Genomic DNA, 17922 nt, shown 5'->3' on the forward strand with positions numbered 1-17922 from the left:
TACATCAAACTGTTCGTCTATTTGTCTTGATTCTAGCCATCTAAATATCTAAGCTGACATAAATACTTTTTGAGCTAGAGCCATCTGAACACGACAGTTCCACTGGATGGCTATAGCCGGTAACGCTACGGGGGCTACGAGGTGCACGTCAGGCTACGGCATAGGCAGGCGCGCAGATTGGCTGGAGGCACAAACTGTCGGCAACTCGTCCAAAACATTTCTAGAGACTGGGTCGCAACCACACCGGATCGGAGAAATGCACTGAACAGCCTTGCCCCTGCTTGCGTTAGAATTGATTGCTTTGCGGTGCTTATTCCTCATCCAGTGATGGATGGGTGGATGGAAAACTTTCAACTGAATGTTCATATTGTTCTGATAATTGTAGGCTATAGCAACATAAGAGTGGCAGCTTTGACAGCAACCCAAATGAGCTAATCCCATAGCTGTACCATTGCTAGCTAGCCATGAGCGAACTGTTGGATACTGCATGCTGTGCAATGTATTCCATTGTCCAGTTGTCAAATCTATTTGCCAACAAACTGTTTGAGAGCCAGCACACCTCAGTGTCCCCTAATCAAATTGTTTTTTCATATATCACCTAACCTCTCCAGCAACTGACCAATATCAATTCTTTAATCTATAGAGAAGAGTACAATCTATTACAACAACTATTGCTTACAATGTTTTATTGTTGTTTTGTAATATTTTATCATGAATATGATAAATAAGTGCTGCATGTAAAGTGGCATTCAGTTTTTCATATGCTAAAATTGACTGTAAATCCACATTGCTGATATTTCAAATAATAACTGACTGAGGGAAAGTGCCCATGGGCGGTTCACCTCTCTTCCTCCTGTCCTCCTCAGTTTTTTGAGTCACCAGCCGCCACTGATACCCACAGTACTGATGGGGTTGGTCAGGGATGATCTGGCTACTGATTCTAATAATAGGAGCTGCTTTGATGAGGTCCTCCACAGTGTCATTTCAATAATACGTGCTCTGAAGGTGCTCTAATGTAGCCTGGCTTCACCAGACCCAATTCGCAAAAATGTGAAAGGTCTAGAAATTCTCAGTTCATTTTTGATTTCCCAGGTGCTTTATTAGCAGTGGCAGACCAAAATGCCTCTGGACGCAATTGGATAGACCTACAACCATCCATTCAGAGCAACGAAACATGGGTTAGTCATACTGTCAAACCCGCCCCATATTAGATTAACGGTTGTGATTGGCCCAGTCGAGAACAGACTGGGTTGAAATCTGTCTGAACGGGTGCGTTGCCAGATTGTAGTGTTGTAGTACTCAAGACTGGTTTTAAGAAGGTCTCGGTCCCTTCGGTTCATTTTTACTCGGTCTTGTCTCTGGTCTCGGGCAAAGACAACTCTGGATTTCATTTCAAGACCAGTCAAGACCACAGTTGCGGGGATATCACTCAAGCCTGTGGATTGTCTAATTTATTACACACACACTGCAATAAAATAGATGGGAATATGGATATTTTCAGATCAATTTGAGGAGTGCCTATGGTTTGCATGTTTTCCACGTTTTATCATGTGTCATGCAGTGTGGGACTCGCACTGGTTTGGTCCTGGTCTTGACTCGGTCTTGCCCTGCCTTGGTCTTGGTCTTGATTCGGTTTATAGAAAGTATTACTCAACACCAAGGGCAGATAAATTGACTGAATCAGTTGAAATTCACCATTCAAATCACCACTTCTGGTGTACATCATAAACCGAAACGAATGCTTAAAGGAGTAGCAAAGGGAAAATGCATGTTTAGCTCTGTTTTAAGGTTACTTATGATCATATACAATGGTTCAGATCAAAACGTTGACAAAACTAGCACTTTTGAGAAAGTCTGATAATTGCTCTACCACCGTTTTGGTCATACAATGGATGTGGGTGGGCACCTTGAAAAATCGTCCAAAAACATGTTAAACTCGCGATTTCAAAGACAAGAAGCTCACCGAGGGGGTAATTGGTGTCCGTTGGTGTTCTGACATCAAATTTGACAGAAATTATGAATCCTGTAGGGTTTTATTGATCATTTTATGAAATCCATTGACTTGTATTGAAGCGACCGTTGTAGATGTGTAGATCAATCCGCAGAGGGGATTCAGGAAGCGGAACTACTTACGGTAGCTATTGTTATTGTTTATGTTGCAAGGCTACCTAGTTTGCGGAAGTTTACACACGTATGTGCTGCGACTAAATAGTTCTATGCTAAATATTTTAAAAAGCCTTTCCAGATGAACTAGAATCTTACGTTATGGCGAATTATATGTCAGAACGCCAAGTAACACCTCGGTGAGTTTCTTGTCTTTGAAATTGAGAGTTTAACATGTTTTTTTAATGATTTTTCACGGTGCCCACCCACATCCATTGTATGACCAAAAGGGTGGTAGAGCAATTATCAGACTTTCTCAAAAGTGCTAGTTTTGTCAATGTTTTGATCTGAACCATTGTATATGATCATAAGTAACCTTAAAATAGGGCTAAACATGCATTTTGCCTTTACTACTCCTCTAACTATTTTTCTTTCATGCCAGAAACCTAAATTAATACACCCACAACGTTTAACACGTATTGTTGGTTCTAATGTATACCAAAAATGCTAATGCTGAACTACTTTGTTTTACCGGCACAGCACTCATCGAGAACCGCTGATCCAAACAACTCCATACTGTAGGCAACACTGCATGTCCTAGGGTACTGAGCAATATAGTACCTGCCGAATGTCAAATTCATACATTGTCCTGTCCTCGAGATAATCGTGCCCCAGGGAGACGGAGAGAGACGCTGCTTGTAGCATTACAGTGAGATAAGCTGCATTTTTCAGAAGTCAAGTCAGGATACAAAGACAGTTTCATGTCATGTTTTACTGTACTGAAACAAGAAAATATGCTTTATTGTCATGCATAGTTTTCTCTCAGGTCTTGACTATTCTAAAACGTACATTCAAATGACCTCAGAAAGATCTTGGGATCCAAACCCAAACTGTTGCTACGCAACTGCAGAACAAAGCACCCTGACATACTCGTGTATCTCATAGACACTGACAACACAACCATCCAGAACCTCCAGGGAATCCATTTAAAGAAGGCTCCGTTGTTATCTCCAACCTGTCCTCCTGCACTCCCTCACCTGTGGGTTCATGAGAATGTCACTCATGAAATTGTCAGTGTGATCAGTGTCAGGGGGAGTAATGAAGTCAAGCCGATGCAGTAGATGTCTGAGACCGGCTTGTCAGGTTGTGTCAGAAGATGTCTGAGGCCGGTCTGTCAGGTTGTATCAGTAGATGTCTGAAGCCAGTCTGTCAGGTTGTCTCAGTAGATGTCTGAAGCCGGTCTGTCAGGCTGTGTGGGGATTTGATTCTGCTCTGCGGAGTCAGACGCTTGTCAGCGACTTGCTGGTGGGTTGAGAGAGGCAGGGGTCCAATCAGATCAAACATTAACAACTCAGAAGCCACTCAAAACGGAGACATCCAACAGAGATGAATCTCTCCACCCAGCATGCTCTCGCTGTGTCTGGGTACGGGAAAGTTTAGACTTGAACATTGCACGTCTCCCTATGCCCCTGCTCACATATCTTACAGTACTTTTCCACCTTTTTCACATTCGACAGGAAGATACACATAGTTCAGGTTGGAGATCAATTGACAGCACAGGTGTGCTTTCGCATGCTTTCAGTAAGTAAGTCTGATGACACAAAAAATATATTTCTGGAATTCAGATTCAGATTCCTTTATCGTTCCATCCTTCGTACAGGGGAGTAAAATTATTGGGTTCCGGCTCCTCAACCTCATAGCAACAACATAAATAGCAACACAAGATAGTGACAGTAAAGACACTATAATACAAGATAATAGTAATAACAACAATGGCTACAATAGTAATAAAACCAGTGTGCATTCTCGGGAATAGTAAGAGAATGTTTTGACACTAGGCAATATTCTAAATGACTAGTGTACAGAAGTTGTAGTCACAAGATAGCCTTTCGATAGGGCTGGAATGCTTTAACAAGGTTAGGATTGCGAGAGCCTGCTGTGTCAGGGCAGAGATAAATCCATTAGCTGTTTCCCAGAAGCTTAGGCTATATGCAACATAACTATGGTGATGTTTATATTATTGATCTGATGTGCTGTTGTTTATGTCTACATACTCTTATTTATTTTTATTCATGCACTCTCTGTGTTCATATGAGGGAGGCACCATAGATAAAAGGCGGTGTTGCAAGCAGTGTTGTTTGCATTCTAAACAGTGTCTTATGCTCTCCAGGCCTGAACTTAACTTGACCCATTGAGTACTGTTTATTGTAGTTCTGTGCTGCAGACAGAAATTGCATTAATATTATGCTCATACTGTCCTCCCATGGCACACTCAGGCTCAGCTGTTCTTTCTAGCTATTGGAAAATGTATTATTCATATTTTTTATTATTGTTATTTTTGTTATTTTTTAGTACAAAAGTAATACAATGTGCAGCAAAGATACGGCACTAATGATATAGTATATATTGCATAACAATGCATAATACAAGCATGGTAGCATTTTGAGATTATAGTAGGATACTAAGCAAGACAGAAGCCTTGCCTTTGCTCAGCCCTGTACCAGAAGAACAGCCTAATTGCCTTGAGAGAGACCTCACTCTTCCTCTCTCTCTCTCTCTCTCTCTCTCTCTCTCTCTTTCTCTCTCTCTCTAGGTGGGCAGCTCTCCAGCATGCATGCGGGCTCTGACCAAGATGCTGTACTGCCCCTACTGCCAGGCAATGCCTGCCGTCAAGCCCTGTCAGAACTACTGCCTCAACGTCATGAAGGGCTGCCTGGCCAACCAAGCTGACCTGGACCCTGAGTGGAACCAGTACATAGGTAAGACTTCTCTGGCATGGAAGGACCGGAGAACAGCGCACCATGTTTTGTGTTTTAATTGGTGCGGGATGAAATGGCATACATGTCCAGTACTTTGTACAGTAAATCTTTCATGTTTTGACAGTATCAGTTTGATTGACACCGCATGGGCATTTAGCTGAAAGGGAGTGTTTCTCTCATTTCATGGTGGATGAAAGGGCTTTGTTCATGGGAAGCTGGTCCTCCGCTGTGTTAAATGGGGACTTGGAGTAGGGCAGCAACACGCAGCTGGGAAAGTTGGGCGTTGTGAGGAGCACACAGAGAGAGAGAGAGAGAGAGAGAGAGAGAGAGAAAGAGAGAGAGAGAGAGAGAGAACTAACAATATCAATATAACATCACATTTATTTATTCATTAGAATGCCTCATTCAGATCCCTTATTTAGTCAGGAGAGCTGGGTTGAACTACAGTGGGGAGGGTAGCAGCAGGCTGCACTTTAGAGACACACAACAAGCCTGCTGTCAAAAACAAGCAGTTGAAATTGGGCCACAGCTCTCTGGATAGTTGCTCCATGTCAGAACAGCAGAGGTCCCATGTAAAGCACAGCACTGTCGGATGTTTGTGGAGCTGTGTGACGTCTCTCAGACTGATATGGTTGGAGTATACTGTAAGAACCTTTGTTTTGGTGGGGAAAAAGTAGAGATGATTTGCAGTACATTCTCACATACTGCGTCTGCATTGAAATCAGTTTTGTACTTTGTAATCCTTCAGAACGGAACTTGATGAGGGAAAAGTTAACCCATGAGTGCAGAATACAGAAGATCATCTTTGATTACTACTCCTCAAATTTGATAATTGGGTCTTTGATAATTGGGTCTTTGTGGCATTAATCGTTGATCAAGCCATTTGAAACGTTCATTCTCTCCCCACCAGACTTCTCCTTTCTCTAAATTGGATAATTGTTCCCAGGATGTGGACTAAGTGTCATTTTTATATCTTTTGGCTGTCTGACATTTCATATTCATTATATGCTGAAAGATTTTCAATTACAGTACTGTAGCTCAAGGTCCAACCACAAAGAAATATTGATTTGGTTCTCGGGGGCTACAGTTGTAAGCGTGTATCGGCCAGTGAGATGACCCCTGTGTATCTCACTGCTCTCTATGTAGTGAGGAGGAGGAAAACTCTAATCGCTCCTCGGCTGGGTCCTTCTCACACCATGTTGCTAGTACTACAGCTGCATCTTTCTCACACGAGGCTTTGGGTCAATGCCTCATAGAGTATGGCAGGCCTCTGCTCATATCAGTGAGTGTGCATGGTCCCGTACTCTAACCAGTGCAGCACAAGGTCAATATACAGACTTTTCAAAATATTTTTCAGAAATTAAGCAATTTGATTTAACTCAGGTATATGTATGAGCTCCCCAAGCTATTTCAGCTGTGTGGTGCTGAATGGAGTAATCAGTCACTGGAAGACAGAGTGAAACAGAACACAAAAGCCTGTTAGGCCGACATGGAAGTGGCACCAGAGCTTAAGATATGCATCTTGATTCCTGAGGCATTTATCTAGACCAACAGCACATCTCTGCTCCAGTGACCAGATACCGGGGAGGTGAAAAGCTTATTCAACCCAGGAGCAAGGAATCTTTTACAGCTGGAAGCTGAGCTCTCTATAGCAATGATTTTTCCCCCAGCACCTCTTCACTGCACCCTATCACCAGCAGGGAAGAACCCTCTCTGACATGCTGCTTTTGAACTTCTGACAGAACCTGAACAAAAAAAAGCATCAGTTCACATTAGCCTCACTCTGACCTTCATTTATCCTCCTGCGAGTGTACGTGGGGCAAAGGGACTCCAGTGGCACTGCCAAAAGCAGGCTAAAACAGATGTTCATTCAATGCAGCTGTGGCTCCCATTCATTCTGCAGAAATATGAAATGCTGCATAACATCCATCTCCGCTTAGAATAGCCGCGTGCCAATTCTGAGCTTCCGTTTCTGCACAACTGAAGACAGAAAAGCAGGAAAGGCTGTATAAAGCTCACATTATACTGGTGGATGTGTGGATGTTCTGGCTGGTCTCTTCAAGGAATTATGCTATTTAGGAATACACAGATTAGGCGTGGCAGATGCACAGTGAATGATGGGACTATTTGAATGTTTTGCGCCCACAATGAATCTGTGTGTTACTGTACATGTGGATATTAAAGGGACCGTACTAGTCCTTATGGCCAAGCATCTCACTTGATACAGCCCTGATATCCCTGCTAGTTTGTTTTATAATATATTTTAGGTGGCGAGACCAGCAAGTCTGCACATTTATGTGCCCTAGGCAGGGAGATGTAAATGGGATGAGCGAATAAAATATGTCTGAGATTAGATATTTCACTTAGAAGAAAATGTGAAATGTTCTATGATCCTTGAAGAATTCAAGGCCCAAAGTCACGCTTAAATAAGTTGTTTTCTTGCCATTATTTTAAAGGTAGAGGAAAAGTACTGCACCTGTGGAGATGAATTAAGCCTATAGTATTATAGTGGCATGCTCATAATCAACATTATAGATGTTTTTGTCACTACTGTTCATACGTGTCTAGTATTTTAATGAAATTCAAAAAATAGCAGATGGGTTTATATGCAAATCCATCTCTGTTAAGCAGTTAAGGACTTTTGTCTCACTGCTCCTCATAGGTATTCATGTAATTAAAGACTGGACGAATCAAATCATGGGCTATATTGGTTCGACTGAGTAGCCAGTGCCTAATCCATTTGCTCCCATTGGTGGACAAACCCTTCGTGACCCCCCCCCCCCCCCCCTCTCCCTGCACCAAACAACCAGAATCCCTCTGGTTATTAAGGAAGCAGGTGGCAGACATCATCCTTTATTAAATCTGCATTCTGTATCCATTCCAGGAATCAAATGAGGACATTCATGTGAATTAGAGAAATGTATATAATGTATATTTAATATTGTATTCAATTTCATACTAGTAAAGAATAACATTTACTAAGGCAATGGAAAGTTGGATTAGATATCAGGCCTCACAGCGGGTGTGCTTTGAAGAGTTACATCAGCTGAGGCTTTGTTACTGATGAACAGCTGTCAGTCCACACCTGAGAACTCCCCACTGAACATCATCACACTTTATTGGTCAAAACCTTCAGGGATTTATCCACGCTATGCACTTCGCATTTATCAGATTTTGACCTGGCAGTTGGTAATATACAGTATGTTATTTACAGATCTTGAGGCATCTTTTAGTGTTTTAAGATGGAGAAATATCCTTTTCATTGAAGGATGTTTTGAAGTGTCCTATTTGTTAGAAGCAGTTTTTGGAGAGGTTGTGTATTGGGCTGTCTGGGAGAATGAATTTCTGGATCAGCTTATGGTTTCTAGAACATCACTCACATGCTGTGGTGATGAATATGGCCTCCTCTATTTTACACCCCTCATGTCATTATCATTTTTTGTGTTGACAAGTGGTTGACAGCAATGATTGAAACCCATTTCCTTTCCTTTCTTTCCCGCAATGCACATGGCAGGACTATCAATGTGCTAATCCTCTAGAAACAATTTAAAACGTGTACTACGTGGCCAGGCTACTGCTTGATGTGCCTGAACTTCGCCTCGTTGCTGTCCGGAGTTGTGTTGTTCTCTCTGGAGGGTCGTGTCACCACACTGGAAGTGATCAGCATTGATTTTATCCGCTCATTCCTTTTTAATTGCGTGATTTGTTTCACAGGGTAACTGGAGCTGGCCACAACCACACAATTCATGAAAAGCCAAACCAACAACATTTCCTGTCCTTTGCAAAGATTTCCTCATGAATAAAATATAGGCAGGAAAAAAACACCTCCTACAAGGGGCCTCCATGGCTGAAAATCAGACTTCACAACTCGGCCAGAATATCTCTGAAGGGAGTAGACAAAGTCATCAGTTTGTTCATTCATTTTGAGTCTACAATATACATTTGTATGTAAACATGGATGTAATCAAGTAATACTTACTCTCAACAGCTCACCATCTAATGGAACCAGCCAAGAGGGACTTTCACACCGGGGTCTATATTCCGCCACATCTGTCTCTGTCTCTTGGAAAATAGGAACCTATACACCCATGACCAACTTGCGTGCTCGCTATCTGTAAATATTGTGGCTTTGACGTGCCTTAGAAATATAGCCCTGAGTCAGTTATGATCAGAGATGAAGCTGTCTGAATCACAATAGCACCTGATACAGACTTGCTTCTCTCTGTCTCCAATGCCACATCTGTTCCACAAAATGAAAAAGAAATAGATGTGCTGCCTCTGAGAGATGAGTGTTTTGATTTAAGCGCAGTTTATCCAGGACAAATAGAGAGAGTTTCGAGTATCTATGATGCACAAAGGTCTCTTGGCATGGCACAGCACCTGCATATCAAGTCTGCAGTGACAATACATACTGTATGTGCATTTCGAGATGTGCTCCATGCTTTCTACAATTACCTGAGGGGTGTCTTTATACAGCCACACAGTGATCACACACATTACATACAATGAGCGACGACTCAGCACATACACACACATGCAACTTTCGGTGGTCGCTGGTGGAAGATTACTTATTTGTATTGACACCCTGTGTCCATGTGTGCATGTGTAGTGAAACAGGCCACCGCGATTAGTCAGAGCAAATAGCCATTCTAAATCCGTTTAACCAAGTCCATATGCTCAGTCAGGGACAGGACTGAAGAGCATCTGTTCTTCTGCATGTTTTTCGTATTGGGTTCTTTGGGAGGAAACCTTTGCAGACACGGGGAGAACATGCAAACTCAGCACAGAAAGACCCGGAGACCCTCTTGCTGTGAGGCGACAGTACGAGGTACTGCGCCACCACAGGTGAGTGATTTCGGGGTTCAGTGTCTTGCTCAAGGATACTTCAGCACAATGCCGGGAGCTGGGATCAAACCGGGGACCTTGCGCTCTACCTCCCGAGCTACGTGCCGCCCTCCACTTCTTAGCAATGTGTTGGATTGAGATCTCACTCTTACCACTGAAAGAATGTCACGATAGGTTGACCTGCAATCCCATTAAGTGTCTAAGTATAAAACATGTGAATGTGCTGGGATTGGGAGTCAGAGAATCTGCTGGGCCGGGGTCCCCAGGACCGGACTCAGGCCAGGAGCCAGAGGTCTGCTTGTGAAGCCGGGATCGAAACTCTGCAATGTAGAAAGAGTGGGGTGGGGAAGGGGGGTCTTACCACCCACAGCTAAGAGAATGGAAGAATTAATAGAAACTGTAGATCCTTTTATATGCCTCATCTGATCGGGCGTCATTGTTCTCAAATCCCTCTGTGGTCCTTCTCTGGCGCAATGTAGCATAGAAATTAGCGTAAGTATCAAACTGTATCTGTCCTGCACATTCTGTCCTGCACATTAGCTTATTTGTTTTTCTCCCATCCCTGAATCAGTGAAGTCTGAATTTCCATGCTTGGTGTGCAAGCCGTCAAACAGGGCTAATTTAGCAATGTCCTCTCTCGTAGTTATTTCAGCCCACCTCAGGAACCTGGGCTAAATGGATTTATAATGGCTGTTTGCTCTGACTAATCTCTCTGGCCTGTTTCACCACCTCTGTTGCCTGTTTCACCACCATGGACACAGGGCTAAGCAAATATAAATAAGTAATCTTATATCCTTTGTGATATGTGACCACAGTTGATGGAATGTGAGGAGGCCGTTAATGTCCCCATTGGTGAAAAAGGGTTGGATGGTCCCGGCTGTTAGGAGAAATGGCCTTATTTAATGAGCCCTGCATGACTAGAACACAATCCCAAACACATTAGGACTACATCCCTTATGGACTATAGGCCCAGCCTGTGAAATAAACTGTGACAATCTGACCAGATTGAAGTCAGACGTTCCTGAAAAACAACATTGTGGATAACACTAGTGAAGTATTGCAACAGTGAGGGAAAAATGTTGTTAAAACGTGACCCTAGTCTAGACTTTCGGCTAATCATAACTAAATACGATTCAATTTGACTTGATATCTCAAAATACAATGAGAGGAAGTGATCAACCGGACATCTATACAGTGTCACTCCTGCTGCTGTTGAAAAAAAAAAAAAAAAGTCAAAAAACATATTTTCATTGCATCAGCCGCCTCACTTCCATTTCCTTGTCCCTGTCGGTGCAGTGCAGCTGGCAAGGCTGTGTCGAGATCGCTCTGGGTTTTGTGGTGATGATGTGTTCCAAAACACAGCAGCTTTAAGAGAAGCAAATGGATGTTGACTGGAAGGAAGGATTTCCTCAACATATTTGTGGATAAAATAGTTGAAACTCCCCTGTCAACGTGCATTAGAGGTCTGTGGACAGATGTTTAGTAAAAAGAGAACTGGAGCCCGACGACATCCGCAACCCCATTAGTAATGGGATCTGCTGGCGAATGGCTCATTATTGAATTCTGCTGCTGGGTTTCATTAGCACTAAGGCATCGCACAATCAGTGTTGCCCTAGAGAGCATAAGGTTTCCTATCTAAAAACACATGCACAGTGTATACCACCATGCCAGGCTATTACAAGCATACTGATTATTGGATTGAGGAACATAAATGGGACAAAATGACTCAACCTGACAGTGTTTCTTGGTTTGTTTTCAAGCTTTGCAAATTCAAAGTATTTTGTTTGCTGCTCTGTTATTTGTAAGAAGAGTAACTTGACACACACACATACCTTCAATCCTATTCCAGTCAAAGTACAGTAGCTATGGGGGATAACGCTGAAGTGTAGTTTGTGGTGATGCATAGTTGAAGGTATTTACTTCTTTCGGCTGCATTGGCCAGGTGAGAGATGCCATGTTTTAAATATTCGGTCCAAGACCAGTGCCAGTTTGGAAGGGCTAAAAGAAGTTTAAACATTTCTGGACACATACTTTCTTGGATTGTGCAAGGTGTAGACGTTTTGAAATGTGAAGATTTCATGGAGCATTCTTTTTCACCGTGGCACAGTTTCAGTAGATTCTATGCACCACAACAACTTAGCAAAAGCAACTGAGCTCTGTAGGCCTACAAGTTTGCCACCATTCTCCCCGGAGAATGCAGGGATTACTGCTATCCACAAGGGGCATTATTTTTGTCATACTGCTAGGGAGGATGTCTTTCAAGCACATTGTTTTTATCTGTGAATTAAATATTCATGGGGTGTGCTTTAAAAGAGCCTATATCCCCAGTGTTCTCCATAGATTAAAGGAAACCTGTGTCAGACCTGCACAGCTCTGCCGCTCGCTGTCTTGGGGCTGCCAGGGGCACCAGCAGCTGGGTTCAGAGCAGAAGATGCAGTGGGAGCTGTTCACAGACTGTCTCCCAGTCACACTGGTACCAAACCACTGCTAATCCAGTTTTGTTGCCTGCTGTATGTATTATTGTGTTTAACAATATTTGTATAGTCAGAGCATGGACTCTGTTTTCTCTATGTTGGATTCCTCTTAACAAGTCTCATTACATTACATTACAGTCATTTAGCAGACGTTTTTATCCAAAGCGACTAACAATAATTGCATTTAACGTAGGAAAAGCCAATGTACTATTACTTGCCAGAACTCACAAGTGCATCTTGTTTCTAAAACAAGTGACTAAGAACGTAATCTAGTGCTGAAGGCAAAGTGCAAGAATAGCAATCTAAAATACAGTGTAATACAATAAAATACAATACAATAAGTGCTTAGGAGGGAGGATTGTTGGAGTACTTTTTGAAGAGATGAGTTTTGAGCCTGCGACGAAAGATGGGCAGCAACTCTGCTGTCCTGACATCAGTGGACAGTTCATTCCACCATTGCGGGGCCAGGACAGAGAAGAACCGTGACCGTGTCGATCGACCACAGGTGCCTCGGAGTGACGGGGCAACCAGTCGCCCTGAGGTAGCAGAGCGTAGCGTTCGGGAGAGGGTGTAGGGTTTGACCATGGCCTGGAGGTAGGAGGGGGCTGTTCCTTTCATTGCCCTGTAGGCTAGCGACAGAGTTTTAAACTGGATGCGAGCTGCTACAGGGAGCCAGTGTAGAGAACGGAGAAGGGAAGTTGTGTGGGAGAACTTGGGGTGGTTGAACACCAGGCAAGTAGCAGCTTTCTGGACAAGTTCCAGCGGTTTAATGGCTGATGCCGGGGCCCCAGCGAGGAGGGAGTTGCAGTAGTCCAGGCGGGAGATGACCAGGGTCTGGATGAATACCTGTGCCGTTTCATCAGTGAGGAAAGGGCGAATCATCCTGATGTTGTAGAGCATGAATCTACAGGAGCGTGTGACAGATGTGACATGTGCGGAAAACGACAGTTGGTCATCCAGGGTCACACCCAGATTCCTCGCAGTCCGAGTCGGGGTCACCACTGTGTCTTCAATGGTGATGGCCAGGTCCCGGTGTGGGCAGCCCTTCCCCGGGAGGAACAGCAGCTCAGTCTTGTCCAGATTGAGCTTGAGGTGATGTGTCGTCATCCACTCCGAGATGTCAGCCAAGCACCCAGCTATGCGTGTCTCCACTTGTGTATCAGAAGGGGGAAATGACAGGACCAGTTTGGTGTCATCGGCATAGCAGTGATAGGAGAAGCCATGCGAGCCAATGACAGAGCCCGGAGATGTAGTGTAGAGGGAAAACAGGAGAGGACCCAGGACAGACCCTTGTGGAACCCCCGTAGTCAGACTACGCAGTTCCGACATCGACCCTCTCCGGTGAGGTTGGTGCACGGAGCGTTGAGGAGGGGAAGAGGATCTGATATCGTTCACTTTCTTGTCAAAGAAGTTGGCGAAATCATCAGGGAGAAGGGAGGAGTTGGGAGTAGGAGATGGGGGCTGGAGTAGTGAAGGGAAGGTTTCAGAGAGTTTTTTACGATTGGAAGCAGAGGTTAGGATTTTAGAGCGGACGAAAGCAGCTTTAGCAGCAGACAGGGAGGAGGAGAAAATTAATAGGAAGTGTATACAGGAAAGTCCATACTGCTGGAGAGTATGTGTTTGGTAAAAGAAAATTACAAGTTTTTGGTTTAAGGTCTGAGAGAAAAGATTTAATTTCTGGATCTCGAAGTATCTCTCAGAGAATATTTATGTGAATGAATAAAAGACACAGACTTTTTAATTTGTTAGTGTGTGTGTGTGTGTGTGTGTGTGTGTGTGTGTGTGTGTGTGTGTGTGTGTGTGTGTGCATGTATGTGTGTGTGCGTGTGTGTGTGTGTGTGTGTGTATGTGTTCTCAAGGACTTTTTTATCAGGACAAATTGTGACCAAGGAACGAAATGCTTCTCCCCAGCCATTTTTTCACCGTGCCATATAGCACCATTAGTTGGCTGAGTGAACCGCAGATGAGCTATGCTTTACAGAATCCAAATTACACAAGAGCCATTTTTCATCCCGGGGATCTCTTCACAGGCTAAGAGCCATAGATGGGCCTTTTCACTCCCTTATTTGTCCTTGTCGACGGCAGGTTTGCTCGCTGATAGAGCCTCTATTTTGGTGGGCAGCAATCTATCTAAAAAGGCAGAACATGGGAGAATGACCATTTTCATGAATTTGTAATGTATCTCAATATATTATAAATATTATTTTATATTAAATTGAAATACCAGACCAAAAGAAAAAAAATGTTCAGGTTAATAAGGAGTATTTTTATATTGTCTTCAAGAAAGCACTGTATCCGCCCCATCATAATTTTCAGACACGCATCTTAACACATCAACAAGATGAATCTGTTTACAGTAGCTGTGTGGTGGTGATAACCAGTTCTCCTCCTGTTGGCCTGTGGCCTATCTTCTTTGCTAAAGTGGTGCAGGGAGCATTTTGGCCCACAGGAGAAGACCAGCCACAGTGGTCTGGACTCCATGCTCTCATCATAAATGAGTGTCATTAATTCTCCAAGTAGGTAGAGTAGAGTCTGCCACGTCTCTCCCTCTCCTTGAGGACAGAGCTGTACTGCCCTGGCCCGACTCGACCCAATCAGCATCGCCATCTCAGGTCCCTCCTTTTCACTCTAACTCATTCTCTCTCTCTCTGAATATTTTCACTCTTTCTCCTGTCTCTATGAATGTGTCTCTCTCTCTCTCTCTCTCTCTCTCTCTCTCTCTACTGTACATACAGTATATATATATATATATAATATCTGGGGACTGTGTGGGATGAGGTACTGTACTGTATACTTGGCTCCTTGTGTTTGTGGTGCCCACCTGATAAACATATCTTAGCCTAACATGGCTTGGGAAGATTTCCATCTGCCTTGATGATGATTGATGGCAACTCTGTTAACTCAGACATTTATTTTATTTATTTAACCTTTATTTATCCTTCAAGGTCTTATTTGCGGCGGTGCCCTGCTTACAAGCATTCATATGCATTTTTCAAAATCATGAAACAATACAGTACAAACACATCATACATTTTACACATTTAAGTTCTAGTTATGGCAACATTATTAAAATATGCACAAAGTTTGGCTTCAAATTATTAGTGAGACTAAGGCATACAGTTTGAACGTCCCTTGAAGCTCATTCCATTTTAGGAGCACAATAACTAATAGTGTTTTTTCCCAGCTCAGTTTTGACTCGAGGGACCGCAAGAACTTACCAATACCAAGACCTTGTCTGGTAATGAATAGAACGCTACTGTACAGTATGTGATGAGGGATGTCAGGTAATTAGGCAGTTTTTGTAAGATTGCTTTATAAACTTAGAAAGTGTTCTCCTGAATTCTCCTAGAGGTCAGGGACGGCCAACCGACTGCCTGATACAGGTTACAATGATGTGTTCTAAAACGATAACCAGCAATTAAAAGTGCTAAATGATAAACAGTGTTAAGCTGTTTCAAGGTGGTAGAGGCAACGTGCATATAGATGTCTTCATAGTCAAGTACTGACAGGAAAGTAGACTGTACTAAAAGCTTTGATACATTCTGCACCTTTGCTGTAAGTTCCTCCTACAGGGATAATTAAAGTTCATATCTATTTAAAGGTACATGTCGGAGGGAACTTGTACAAATACACAATACAACATACAGCCTTCTTTAAGCAGGTGTTCAAGAGTGTTTCAAGTCATGTCCTGAAGATCTTAAATATGTCTCTTCAAACAGGCATCTTCCCACATGCCTTAAAAACAGCTGTTGTAAAACTGCTACTAAAGAATCCCAACCTACTGTCGATGTTAATGCACTGAACAACTACAGGCCGATATCCAACCTCCAATTCATTAGTAAGGTACTTGAAAAGATTTTAGTACACATAAACTCCTTTGTCAAAGAAAACAAAATATCCTGGAAGGACTTCAATCAGGCTTGAGGACATACCACAGCACAGAAACTGCTCTCACTAAAATAATCAGCTATCTCAGACTAAACTCTGATTCAAATAAGGTCTCAATTCTTGTTCTATCAGACCTAAGTGCAGTGTTTCATACGATCGACCATGATATCAGTCATCTTGAAAGGCTGGTTGGTCTCTCTGACTGTGTTAAACTGGTTCAGAACATACGTACATGAAAGGGAGAAAGTTCTACGTCAGGCTTGGAGATCATGTGTCTAAAAACATGACACCCATTTGGGGTTGCACAAGGGAGCTGCCTTGGTCCATTACTATTCCCACTATACATGCTACCACTCGGGGATATCATTAGAGAGCACAATGTGTGTTTCCATAGTTATGCGGATGACACACAACTGTACATCTCTGCTGAACCAAATGATGCTGCAGCTATAAACTCCATTACTACCTATCTTATAGCAATAAATAAATGGATGAGCAATAACGTCTTAAAGCTAAACAAGGACAAAACTGAAATCCTACTCTTCTTCTTCGTATGGGTGAGATTGTTTTTTTCCTCTCCCCCCAGGCTCGGGGCCCAGGGGCTATCCTTTTACCAAATCCTTTTTTCGTCATCCACGACCGTCAGGCCACGCATACCATTGGGTGTCCGATATATCGGACAGTCCTGGATGACCTGGTCTGCGGTTTGTTCCTCAGCGCCACACTCGCACTTGCCAAGCCTATTTTCTGCCGCGAAACGGTTGTTTTCATCAATCTGTCTTGATGAATCGCTAGTTGTGCTTATATAGAGCATAGGCCTGTTGTGGTTTTCACATGCCATGATCTTTAGAAACGTCTTTCGAAACTAAAGAGCTTCCTCACTTGCTCCAGCACGCATTCGCACAGCGCGCAATCGTTGCTCCAGCACGCTGTGCGCATGCGTGCTGGAGCAAGTGAGGAAGCTATTTCGTGTCTAAAGACGTTTCTAAAGATCATATTACAGAGGCATGTGAAAAACAACACAACAGGCCTATGCTCTATGTAAGCACAACTAGCGATTCATCAAGACAGATTGATGAAAACAACCGTTTCGCGGCAGAAAATAGATTTTTAGAAACTGCATTCTAAGTGCCCCGACCACCGCCATTACATGGATATACTGGCTCGCGCTGGATTTTAAATTTCTTCTACATGCCTCCGAACTACACCAAAGTGATCTCGGTGAGTCAAACGTCTTATAATATGTCGTAAATAAGGTCCAGGTTGTCAAAAATGAGCATTGTCCTTTAAGCTAATAAATGAGACCAAATAAATGCTTTTACAGACTTTTTATTTCTTTATTAAAACAATGTCGGGATGTGTCATTATAAACAGCGTATTAGAATCCAGCAATTGCCTCTTCACATGTAGCCTATCTGCATTTATATCAAAGAATAATCACCAAAAGAATAATACTGCGTGCATAATCGATTTGACAACTGGACAATGGAATACGTTGCACAGCAAATATGCAGTAGGCCTATCCAACAGTTCGTTCATGGCTAGCAATGGTAGGCCTACAGCTATGGGATTAGCTCATGTTTGGGTTGCTGTCAAAGCTGTCACGCTTATGTTGCTATAGCTACAATTATCAGAACAATATGAATATTCACTTGAAAGTTTTCCATCCACCCATAACTGGATGAGGAATAAGCACCGCAAAACGATCAATTCTCACGCAAGCAGGAGCTAGGCTGTTCAGTGCATTTCTCTGATCCGGTTTCGACCCAGTCTCTAGAATACATGTTTTGGACGCGTTGCAGACAGTTTGCGCATCTGGCCACCAGGGGGGGCAGTGTCCCCCCTTGCCACAG

At 43.1% G+C, this 17922-nt stretch overlaps 1 protein-coding gene across 1 annotated transcript in view; it reads left to right on the forward strand.

Annotated features, from left to right (window-relative positions):
* Nucleotides 1-17922, forward strand: part of LOC311313078 (glypican-6-like) — a gene marked incomplete at both ends in the record, with an annotated part of 114305 nt that overhangs the window by 69183 nt on the left and 27200 nt on the right. Inside the window, one exon of the mRNA XM_084443114.1 lies at nucleotides 4697-4862. Within this exon, the coding sequence (XP_084299240.1) occupies nucleotides 4697-4862 (166 nt within the window). The remainder of the gene's footprint in view (nucleotides 1-4696; nucleotides 4863-17922) is intronic.

The sequence above is a fragment of the Borostomias antarcticus genome (assembly GCF_949987555.1).
Source record: "Borostomias antarcticus genome assembly, chromosome: 9".
NCBI classification, from domain to species: Eukaryota; Metazoa; Chordata; class Actinopteri; order Stomiiformes; family Stomiidae; genus Borostomias; species Borostomias antarcticus.